This window comes from Nannobrachium achirus, assembly GCF_963921795.1.
Source record: "Nannobrachium achirus genome assembly, chromosome: 13".
NCBI classification, from domain to species: domain Eukaryota; kingdom Metazoa; phylum Chordata; class Actinopteri; order Myctophiformes; family Myctophidae; genus Nannobrachium; species Nannobrachium achirus.
Window position 1 is genome coordinate 13,179,359 of NC_137833.1, and position 12,306 is coordinate 13,191,664.

At 44.2% G+C, this 12,306-nt stretch overlaps 1 protein-coding gene across 2 annotated transcripts in view; it reads right to left on the reverse strand.

Moving 5' to 3' along the window:
- Positions 1 to 289: 289 nt before the first annotated feature.
- Positions 290 to 12,306, reverse strand: part of sgms1a (sphingomyelin synthase 1a) — a 72,708-nt gene continuing 60,691 nt past the window's right edge. For both annotated transcript variants that reach the window (XM_080741065.1, XM_080741066.1), the window contains 6 exons: positions 11,693 to 12,237; positions 10,827 to 11,215; positions 8,170 to 8,287; positions 6,039 to 6,192; positions 3,325 to 3,491; positions 290 to 1,713 (listed from right to left, as the gene is read on the reverse strand). In XM_080741065.1, the coding sequence (XP_080597191.1) occupies positions 1,537 to 1,713; positions 3,325 to 3,491; positions 6,039 to 6,192; positions 8,170 to 8,287; positions 10,827 to 11,215; positions 11,693 to 11,914 (1,227 nt within the window). In that variant the 5' untranslated portion in view covers positions 11,915 to 12,237 and the 3' untranslated portion in view covers positions 290 to 1,536. The remainder of the gene's footprint in view (positions 1,714 to 3,324; positions 3,492 to 6,038; positions 6,193 to 8,169; positions 8,288 to 10,826; positions 11,216 to 11,692; positions 12,238 to 12,306) is intronic.

Sequence of the window (12,306 nt, forward strand, 5' to 3'; positions counted from 1 at the left end):
CAATACTTTTGTACTTTTACTGAATACCGGACTTCTACTTGTAACAGAGTACATCTACATTGCAGTATCGATACTTGTACTTAAAGGGGAAGACCACCCATTTTCAATATTGAACTATGTCATTAATATACCTTAGAGGAGTTGTGTGGAAATAGAAAAAAAGTTCCCCCTCTTCTGTGTTGCCTAGAACTGGAGGATTGATTTTGGGGTTTGTATTGTAAACATTGTACTTAACAATACAAACCCCCAAATCAATCCTCCAGTTCTAGGCCACACAGAAGAGGGGGAACTTATTTCTATTTCCACACAACTCCTCTAAGGTATATTAATGACATAGTTCAATATTGAAAATGGGTGGTCTTCCCCTTTAAGTAAAGAATGTAAGTACTTTTTACACCACTGACACACACACACACACACACACACACACACACACACACACACACACACACACACACACACACACACACACACACACACACACACACACACACACACACACACACACACACACACACACACACACGACCCCCTATGTAGGGATGGGACGATAATAGTCATTATTATTCGCGATAAAAAAAAGAAAACGCTCACAATAATCGTATCGGAGATTTTAATTACGTTTTAAGCCTATTTCGATTATCGCGATAATATCGTTAATCGCAATCATTTTTGCCCCAATAATCGCTACGTGTAATTTTCATACGGTCCCATCCCCACCCCTGTGCCACAGTGTGGGAAGCCCCACACACGACCCAGAGGAACACAAAGACGGACGACGGACTCCAACTGTTGTACAATCAAGCTATAAGGAAAGGCACTGGAATAACGCTGTACACCACAATAGATTACTTTGCTCTCAGTTCTCCCATCTTGAAAAAGGTAAAAATCTAAAAAAAATCTTCTGTTGGACATCATTCATTTTTGAAAAATAAAGTTGGAGTACTTAGAAAATTTATTTTTTCTTTTTTTTGCATTTTGATTTAGTTTTTAGCAAGTTTTACAAAAGTAATTCACTATAAAAAGAAGAAGGAAAAAAAAGGTTACTGATTATGGCATTTTGGTTATTAAATAAACGTTTCACGTAATAATTCGAATGAAATAAATCTTACAAGAACATGGATAAGAACCCTTTGAAAACAAAGTCAAACGAATGAATCATAACTCATGAAGTCCATATTATGGCCATTAAACTGAACAAGAGTGAAACAAAATGGTCAGTTGAAATGCTTTCTCCATCTACTACACAAAGCAGCATAACCTGCAACATGGTTGTTGAAGGAGAAAAATAAAGATTAGTGCCATTTTTTCCACAAAAGAAAATCGCCACCAGGAAGAGAGCGGCGAACGTAGAGAAATTGTTTGTCGTTGTCGTTGAAAGAAACAAAGTAGTGAGTTCACAGTGCTAGCCATTTAGATAGGGGATGTGTTTACCGAGCACTAGCGAGGAAAAAGGACAACGCTTATAAGTGTCACAACGCCGTCTTTCCATGGGTGACATTGCCACTGTGGGGAAAGCTTTCCTCCCGGGGCAGGTCACTGCATCTCTAGTCTGTTGTACTTGACACCACGGGTCCATGGGGAGGCTCTCCACGTGAACGGAAGCTGGTAGTTCCGAGGGACGACGCCTTTGACGTTCTCCTCAAAGTACAGGAACATCCGGTACCACCAGACCCGGGAGAAAGGGTTGCTCTGCGACGTCTCCTTCAATGACTGAATGGAAAAAAAACAAATGGAACATATTATATTATTTTTTATTACGAACCAGGAACTAACAAACCATGAACCAGGATTAGGGCTGTCACGATATGACATTTTACATGACGATTAATTGTCACTCAAATAATTGGCGATTAACGATTTAATTGTGTTTTTGTCGTTGATAATTACATTTCTGTTTGGCTTTTAGGCTTTGAAGTTGTACATGGTAGATATGACACATAACCTAAATATACAAAGAAATTACTGACATATTTGACAACTTACCTGTACTACTTAAAAAATAACTTTGATAGTGGAAATAGCCGATCTACAAGCTCACAACGCGTCGCGATGCGACGCGTTGTGAGCATGTAGATCTGCTATTTCCACTATTTCGGACATTTTTCAACATTCACGATTATGACGATTATGACAAAATAATTGCGATAATGTCAAATAATCACAATTAGACGATTATGTAATAATTGTGACAGCCCTAACCAGGATTATTTTGAACACATGTTTTCTTATTTCTCCTATTGCTGTGTAGGACATTTGAAGAAAAAAAAAATCCCAGTCTGGGAACCCAAGATGAATTTCCACGGTGGCGGTTGAGCCTTACCTCTATGCGACCCAGATGCCAGGTCAACGTGATACTAACAGAGCACGTTTTTATACAAACACATGTAGAGTCTGTTAACAGTGGATGACTCAGGGGTATTCAGGAGTTTATGTACCGCTAAGCTTGTCCCAGCTATCAAGTTTAACAACCTCCTTTTATAGTTCCAACAGGGCCTATGTATGTATAACATTTGCGACAAGTTTGCGGAACACACCCAGGCTGGCTTTTAGCTGGAATGCATGCAGGATTTTGTGGCAGGCAAATACAGTACAGGTAGTAGAGCACATCCCAATTCCACACCGCTGTATTGAGAGCAGGACTAACTGACCGCTTGTCAAAACGTGCTGATCCGGTGAGACCCAGCTAAAGGCTTTGCCAAAACATAGGAACATATTCAGTTCAGTTGACATCTAGTATATAGGCATATGCAAAACAGCCAATAATGCATCCTCAGAAGGTTCCAACACATTAAGGTTTAACAATTCCTTTTCAAAACATTTCCATACCACAAGCACGCTGCTATCAGGCGGTCGAAGGCCTTTCGACGCTTCCCTAATCACTTTCCAACATTACCACCGCCGACGTCGGTGCGATGGAGAGCTACCATTAACACATACGTTGCAATGAAAAAATCTATTTGAAGGTCCAAGATGCCATGTCTCCATAGACTTCCATGTAATTCATAGTGCGCGGATCATGCACGCCCATGCCTAGATCATGCACCACGTGTGTGCACGCTGTTCACAGCTTTCAAACTAAAACATCCGCTTGGAAATCCGTTCAGGCATTCATGAGATAGCTGCCATTATGTTTTCTTCAAATGTAAACAAACATGGCTGCCATGTTTTAAAGATGGGGTTGGTATGGGGCTTAAACATGCAATTTCGTGATTGCGATCATGCCTAGTTTTTGGAGGTCCAAAAAACATTTTTGAAAGAAAAACCCAAACTCGGGAAACTCGGGGTTGGCATCAGATGTGTTCAAAAAGGTGCTGAACTCACCTGCTGGTTGGCCATGGTGTGGTACCACCAGAAGAGACGTGTAGTGATGAAGTATGCCACCACCACGTCCACGGTGTAGTGGTCATGGGCCAGCAGGATGCAGAAGATCCCCACCGCGCTCAGCGTCCAACAGAACCACTGGTACCACCAGAACCGCTTTGGGGAATCTGACAGTTTAGAAAAGAAAAACAAAAATAACAGGCTTAACACCTTCTAAGCCACGGGGAGCCCCTTAATGTTAAAACCGTACTATATCGCACATCCCCCCAGGGACTCTCAGCCACGTCGTACATTCCCGGACTTTGTCTTTAAAACCGGAATAAAAGCTTTTGATCCGAAAATCGGCGATCGTCTAACCTTCCCTAGTCACCACTCGTGCACTGATAGCTCATGCAGACCGTGCATGAAGCAGAGGTGACGTCAGCGCCTCTCCTTCTCCAAGGCTACTCCCAGCGAAACTTTTCAGTTCTGTTCTTCAGTCACACATGGACTATTTGCGGGGACATTTACGTGAAAGGATCGCGCACGCGAAACGCACGGGGACATCGACGATCGGCCAAAACCCCCATTCTATCCCAACGGAAATCGAGAAAATCATGGTGAGTTACTGGCCTGGGAAAAAAAAAAAAAGAAAAAACAGCGGCGCTGTTCAAGATGGAGGGGCTGCGGGGTCATGTTTATAAACATAATATTATGTCTCAGATCACAATACAATAATAGAAATGTCACGGCTAATCTACCAACCACCATTCTATTTCGGACGTCAAGGTGTTAACAACAATACACCCAAAAGCAAAGACAAAAACCTAGCTAACCAAACTCTCCTTCTTAACACTCATGGAGCTAAACACGTCCAGGAACGAGATAAGGGGGCAGGGGGGTGCTATGCCAGGGCGGGAGAGTGTTATTTGCAGGTCGTTCAGTCCGAGTGTATCAAAAAAGCAACTGGGTTAAGGCAGCGTAAGCTTGTGATTGGCTGCGCGGAGGTGGCGAAAGTCGGGGGGATCGAGATACACCTAACCTTAACCTTAACCTCAGTAAAACTAACCCTGGTGAACGCCAACATGGTGAAATGCTAACCTGCCGACGCTGGTGAATGCTAACCTGGTGAAATGCTAACGTTGGTGAATGCTAACCTAGTGAATGTTAACCTGCCGACACTGGTGAATGTTAAACTGGTCGGACCAACGGTGCTTAAACCAGTTGCTTTTTTGATGACTCCACAACAGGCAAATAATCATATTTGAACTGGGGATCCCCTCTGCACAAGCACTTGGAATTGTAATAGTTGGCATTACATTTGGTTTGACTCGATTTATTCCATTGTAAAACATAGCTGATCTACATGCTCACAATGTAGATCTGCTATTTTGTTAGCTAAACATCTGTGGACCCCCCCAAAGTAATTTGGGGACCCGACCCACAGGTTGAGAACCACTGCCCTACAACACTGAGCTACTATGTCACCAGACAGTATGGGTATAGGTGAAGATCTCTGATACGTGTGGCTACATGAGAGGTGGCTGGACACGGTGAGATAAAGAACACTTGTTGGACTGGTTTTCCCTCATCTAGCATGACACTGACATTTCCCCTTTCTGTTTTAATCAAAAGCCATTCCCCCGTGTCGACACTAGATGTCACTGTTGTATCAACAGGGCGTCTGGTACAATGGAACCAGCATTGCATCATCAACATTGTAGCTCTGAAAGATTAGTGAATTCAACATTGTAGCTCTGAAAGGTTTGTGAATTATGAACAGTTAATATTTCCTATACATTTCCTTACAAGAAACACTTCAAGAAAACAAGCCAAGAAGCCAATATTGAGTTGAATCAGGAGAGAGAACCCATGTGTCAGCTTACATTTTATACACTTTTCCCCTACTCATATCTCCGCCACCGTTGCCCCTATCCATGCCAAACGTTGCACACACACTCCTTGGCTGCCAAACCACAACCTCCACCCCTCATTAATCCCATGGCCCTCTTCCAGCGCCACCATGAGACCGATTCTTGCAAAACACATTTTTTGGACAATGCTCCTACAGATTTTGCCCTAAAATCACCCAAAGTGGTACACAGTATCTCTAAAGTCACCATGGATCTGTCCCATTTCCCATATTCCCTCCTGATTGGCTACCATTGCCTTCTGAAGTTTGTGTATGCAACGTGATGGTCGCTTATCTCCCGATTAGTGATTAGGGAGTCTTACTGGTAATGCGTTCCAATTTCGTCTCTTCATTTTTTTATTTATTTTTTCATCAACTAGAACTATTTTACTTGTTTATCCTGTATGAGTCCTCTCTCCTGATTGGTTGAAATTAGCATCCCGAGCTGAAAATGCATTTTCTGTAAAGTGATGAGGGATACTGTAACTATAACGGTTATAACTGTTACTGAACAAACACTCAATACAGCAATGATTACTGTACAATACAATTTAACACTCACAGCACAGCGTGTTGTGTCATGTTGTGAGCTTGTCGATTGGCTATTTTCAGCAAAAGCTTCCCCCGCAATAACAAGTACAGAGCCCAGAGGGACTCCACTTGCGCCGCGAGGCACTGAGAGCTTGTAAATCAGTTATTTTCGGCCAAGAGGTTTGGATGGAGTAGAGGGAAAGAAATAGCTCATCCTGGCGTGAAAACATTAAAGACCCCTGGTTGAAGTGGTCAAACAGACATGTACTGGGAGCAGAAGCCTGGTACTTACACTCCTTGATGAAGAGATAGGTTAGTGTTAACATGACGGTGTGCCCGCTGTACAGGTAGTCTCCACACATGGTGTGGGAGCCGGTGATGGACAGACCCCCACCAGCGATCATCTTCATTATCCTCCTCATCTGCGCCTCCCAGTTCCCCAGCAGCTACGAGGAACAAACACAAAGACATTCATTCATTAAAAACCCATTTAGACCTGAACGCAAATCTGTGTCACTTTAGATTTGAACCGCTTCAACCATTATTTTATGCTTTAACTATTCGGTGCCGCGCTTTAAAAAGATATATTCAAAGAAAGAAAAAATAGCAGATCTGCAAGCTCACAGGATGGCACTCAGGATGCTGCGCTGTTAACTATTTTTCAATGGTTAAAGCATTAAATAATTCTAGGCCATTCATAACATACATCTCTCATGTGAGAAGATCAGAAAAATATGTGGAAATCATTAAGAAAAGCTGCTGTCAACATGCAACATGGAATGGAAATAAATATGTGTGTCTGATTGCCACATCTGAAACAAATGGATTACGAGGTCATTTTGTTGATTGCCAAGCTGTGAATAACCACGCTCTGTGTGGACTGAAACCAGCTGCACGCCTGTCGTGGAATTGTGAATTATTGTGGAATCGATGTGTCTGTCTGAGTGATAGATTAATGATGAGCAAAAGCTTATTGGATTGCATAGTTTTGACGAGGAAACAAAAATAACTCATAGATGGCACACCTATTCGTACCAGCAAAACAATGATAGCATTTTAGGAGATCAAAAAGATAGGCCTGTATGAATACATACAGTATGTCCACAATTCTATACTCAATGAAGTAAAAAATAATAATAAATAAATAAATAAATAAAGGGTCTTCAACAGGGGGTCCTGATCTACGTCCTCAGACATAGATCAGCTATTTTCGGCAAAGGTTTTGTAGAGGGGAAAAAGAGCAGACTTGACGGTTCTACTGGTTAAATATCTGAAAACACAAATTGACATGAATCCAAAATACACTGATGATTGTGCTGTCAAACGATGAAACTATATGGTATCTATGGGTTGTGGGGATCCCTGCTTCATCTCTCTCTCTCGACTAAGGGGTCCATGGCCTGAAAACGTTGAAGACCCCTGAATAAATAATACCACCACCACTCAGGCAGATTTCACAAACGAGCTGAAATCGCAGGCTCCGCAAAACGTGGGTTCTGTCATCTCCACAGCTCCTTTCACACTTGAGAGGAAACGCCTGTGTAAGTGAGATGCTTAAACTACAGTATACTGGATCCCCGATCTACTGTGTCCTCAGTGATTATTTAAGGTTCTGTTTGTACTACTCTCAGAGTTACAGACCCATCAAGGGGTCCAATTGGTCCGCTGTTGGTCCCCGGACCACATGTTGAGTAACAGGGGTTCACCACAGTTCCACTCTCACAGAGGAAATGCACGTGTACAAGTGAGCCGCTTCTACTTTGTGGGGATGTCGGTTTTAAGTTCACAAAAAGATCAAGTTGAAGCTGTGTTGAAATTTTCTTACACACTTCCAGTTTTACTATAATACATACAGATTACAGTAAATACCAAAGCTTCACGAAACATTTTTTTGTGTTGTGTTGCATACAGTATGAAAACTTTGTTTTTGTCTTGTGTTGCATAAAACTTTGTTTTTGTCTTGTGTTGCATAAAACTTTGTTTTTGGCTTTTGTTGCATATGAAAATCTTGTTTTCGTCTTGTGTTGCATACAGTATGAAAACTTTGTTTTGGACATACCGTATTAGTATGGTTCAGTGGTGCAACGGCAATCAAGTGACGTCATCTCTTTGCAGAAAAAGGTTTCGACATTTTAACAAGATTTATGAAATCTACCAAGTCAAGTCAAATAATGACAGCATTGCCGTGGACAAAGGCACGTGTGTGATAAACCAAGCCAAGGCCAATGAATGACACAGGTCACTTCTACAGCATTTCAGGTGACAATTACAAGCTCACAACGTGACATGTCGCCTTGCTTGTAGACTGGCTATTTTCACTAGGCTACTTTTGCACAACACTGTTGTACGATTAAGCAAAACGTAAAAAATTGAAATTCTGAGATGAAAGTTTCTGCCCAACAGCAACGATGTGTATAACATACCTTTGGAGAGCATTTGAAGTGCATCCCAGGCACAGGCAGAGTGGTGATGTACATGGTGATGCAGCGATACAGGTAGAGTGTGCCCACGATGAAGAAGAACCGACGGCCGACAATAGACCTGGGAAGAGAACAGAAGCATGAGAGAAATGTAAAGAATTCGCATCAGATTGACCGCAGTCAGATCTACAACTTAGGGTTAGGACACCGTGACGGTTTAAGGACCCTGGGGGACGGAGCGTCAAGCTGCAGAGCATGAAAGTAAACTACAGTCTTGTTTAGCTTCCTGAAGCTGAAATGTTCGCCTCACTGACAGCGACCTTAACCACCAGCCACACGGCTGCCGGAAAGCAGGTATTCATTTCCTCTGGTATCTGCTGGGTTACCAGTGTTGCCAGGTCTGCTGACTGTAAGAGACTTTGGGCTTGTTTTTTCTTTCTGTAAACTCGTAAATACTGGTATTTGCGGGTTCCGTTTTTTGGGGGGGCTGGTTTCTAAAGTGTACGTAAAGTGCAGACGTCTTGGATGATTGATCTCAGAAGCACCAGAGAGACGGACACAAACCGTCTGTGCTTCTACCCCGCACACAGAGCTCCGTTCTGGGCACGGCTGCTGGCATGAGCTGCCTGGAACCCACACCCACACCCACACACACACCCACACCCACACACAACCACACAGGACCACAGCTCCGCTATTTATGGCTGTATATATTTATAGGCCTGGCTAAGAAAATACAAACACACACCTCCACAAGGAACATAAACGCCAAGACAACGTAAATATAACAAATATAAAGTAACTTTGTCACAAGGTGACGAAGATTCAGGCTGGAAAAAGTCACTTGTTGCGTACAAAATACAAAATCACACCCGTGTGAACTGAGCGGTGGTCGTGGGGGGGGGGGGGGAGGGGTGCCTGTGTGTGGGTTGGGTGTGTGTGTGTGTGTGTGTGTGTGTGTGTGTGTGTGTGTGTGTGTCTGGCCTGGCCTGAACAACAGCGCCCCTCCCTTAACATGTGTGGTCAAAAAAGGTACTTCAGGCTACATACAGACACACACGCACACACACACACACACACACGCACGCATACACACACAGCCACGTATAGGAGACGGTGTAACCACCGCTCAAAAAAACACAAACAAGTTGGAATATGGAGATAGTTTCTAGCCGACAGCAACGAGATGTTGTTTTTTCATACTGTAGGTGAAGTGGGTACTAGTACTAGTAAGACACCTCAGGGCAACAAGTGACACGTCATCAAAGGGATCTCCATATCTCCATATATGGGCATAAAATATATTTGTTCCCCCTGGCATCAGAGGGATCTCTCTAACAGGGCATCATTAATATTGATGACATCAGGCAACTCCATATATGGGCATAAAAGGGGTTCTGTTAGTATGACATCACAGCGAAGCCAGAGCGTGATGTCAGAGCGGCAAACCCATTCTGGTAGAGTGGTTCCCCTGACATCACAGTGACATCAGAGCATGATGACATCATGATGGCACATTTTTACGGCCTATGGGTTTGCCCATAGAAAAATGTGTACACGACTGTGACATTTCTCATGGTAAGGTCGCAAAAATGGACAACCCTATACTGACCCCGAACGTTTTAAACAAGCCTGCGTAAAAGTGAAATATATCAATATTGAGCAATTGCACTGCCTATTTCTCGCCTAGAATGTCATCAGAAACGTTTGTACTGCCATCTTTCTTTAGATGTCCACAAAACCACGTAACCAACATGCAAAAAGCTGGTTACAGCAACGCTTAGTTTCTCAAGCCAAACTATCTCTTCCACAATCTTTGAATGCTACAGAGAGTCTGTAATTCGGCACCGGAAAAACGTTTAGGAACAGGAAGCTATCATCTCTGTCGGGTGAAAACTGTCCAAAAACTAACTTTTCAGGATTCAAATTCAAAAGCATCAAAAGTAGCAGATCTACAAGCTTGAAACGTGTCGCTTGGCGCCGTGTTAAAGCCTGCAGATCTGCTGCTTTCGTGTGACGCTGTTTAGTATGATCAAGTTGGGGCATTCATTTACAGAGAAAAAAACCCCACATGGAGATAAGAGGTTTACCCGGCAGCAACGCTCTTCAGACTCGAAGGGTCTCGACTCAACGGTCAAACAAGCTGCCGACGTCGAGCGCAGCGGCCGACTCACCAGTGTTGTTTTCGACAGCAATTTTTTTTTTTTTTTTCGTTTTAGTCATAGTCTTTTGAATAAAATGTAATTTAGAAGTCATAATTTAGTCACCTGAAATGTGAGAGAGTTTTAGTCTGATTTTAGTCTACTAAATATCATAAGATTTTAGGCGACTAAATCTACAGTTTATTTAGTCAACTGAAATGTAAATTGGCAGGCCTTGATGGCATCGTAATGACAGATTTTACACCGCACGACGCGTTGTGAGCTTGTAGATCTGCTATTTTCAGCATGCAACACCTGAGAGCAACCAAACATAAAATGACTCTCTTCTCCACTAGTCCCTCCCTAACGTTTTAGTCTAGTTTTTATTTTGTTGACGAAGTTGTCAATATATTTAGTCTTAGTTTTAGTCTTCAAAGCTTAGTTTTTATTTCGTTTTCGTCAGTGAAAAGAACATTTCTTGTCATAGTTTTAGTCAACGAAATCAACACTGGGACTCACCTGTACTTGAGCAGAGCCCACTGCAGGAGCCAGAGCGCCACCAGCAGCATGCCGTTGATCTCGCAGATGGAGAAGGCCCACTCCACGCGCTCGAACAGGTCGAAGAACTTGTCGGGCAGCGGCGGCGTGTGCTCCTTGGTGGGCACCCGCTCGTGCACCACCGAGATGACCACGGTGGTGGTGACGAAGCACACCACGGCGTAGACGAACGCCACCCCCGTCTTCGCCCACTCGGCGGGGAACGACGAGCGGGTGGCCTCCGACGACGGCGGGATGGGGATGAGCACCTCCTTGCGGAAGCCGTTGAGGCCCGAGGAGGCGCCGTTGGCGGTGCCGTTGGGCAGCGAGCCCCCCGTAATGTGCCCGTTGGCATGGCCGTTCTTGTGCGCCTGGATGTAGGGGTGGGCAATATGGTGATAAATATCATTAAGACAATACAATGTCTCCGCGATATGCCTTTTCAGAGAAAAATAAATAAAAAAATAATATATATATATATATATATATATATATATATATATTCATTTAAATCTGCATTTTGGTCTAAATCAGCAGTTCTCAAACTTTACAATGTCAAGGTCTCCGTTACTCTGACAGTATACACCCTTACTCTGACAGTATACTGTATACTGTCAGAGTTACATACTTGTAGGGGTCAATTTAAAACTCTCAAAAGGAAACCAGAGAGTCCCTGGACCTTTTCTTTTAGTTTTTGTTACCTTGTTGTAGGTGGTTGTACTGTCAAGTAACTTGAAAAAATAACCATGAAAACCAACATGAAAAAGAATCATGATACGATCGTGTATCGTGATACAGCTTTGACAAAATATCATGATATTGTATTTTCCCATCTCGGCCACCCCTACCTGGATGTGCGTCTCGATCCGCAGCGTCTCCAGCCGCTCTAGCAGCTGCCGCCCGCCATCCGACGACACCAGGGATAGCGGCGGCGCCGAGAAGTCCCGGGCCGTCAGCCGGAGCAGGCCGGCGCCGTCAGTCTGCCGCAGGGCGTCGCCGTACTCCTGCATGCCCTCCTCGCTCAGCCAATGGGAGACGTCCTCCGCCGACCACGCGCCCACCTTCTTCATCCTCCCCCACGGGCGGACGGACTGGTCGAGCGGTGGAGAGTCAGGGGCGTTGCGGAAGGAGGAGCGCGGGGAGGGCAGGGGCGCAAGGGGTCTGGCTGTCTATGGGGCACCGGTGGGTCCTCTCCTGGTGCAGCGCATGGCGTTTCTGGGGCATGGAACAGAGGGGGGAGGGGGGGGCACCCAGAGGGACGCCTCGTTCCTGGTGAGGGAAGGTAGGGGGTTGCGGCGGCGACGGCAGGAGCTGCGGATGTGTGGTAGCTTTGGTTTGTTATCGTCCTTCTGGTCTCATTCACCTTACATCACCTCCTGTAGGCCCCGGGCTCCTGTTCGAAAGAAGAACAAAATAACAGAGTGTGTCACCATTAGGGATGGGACGATATAAAAATGTCATA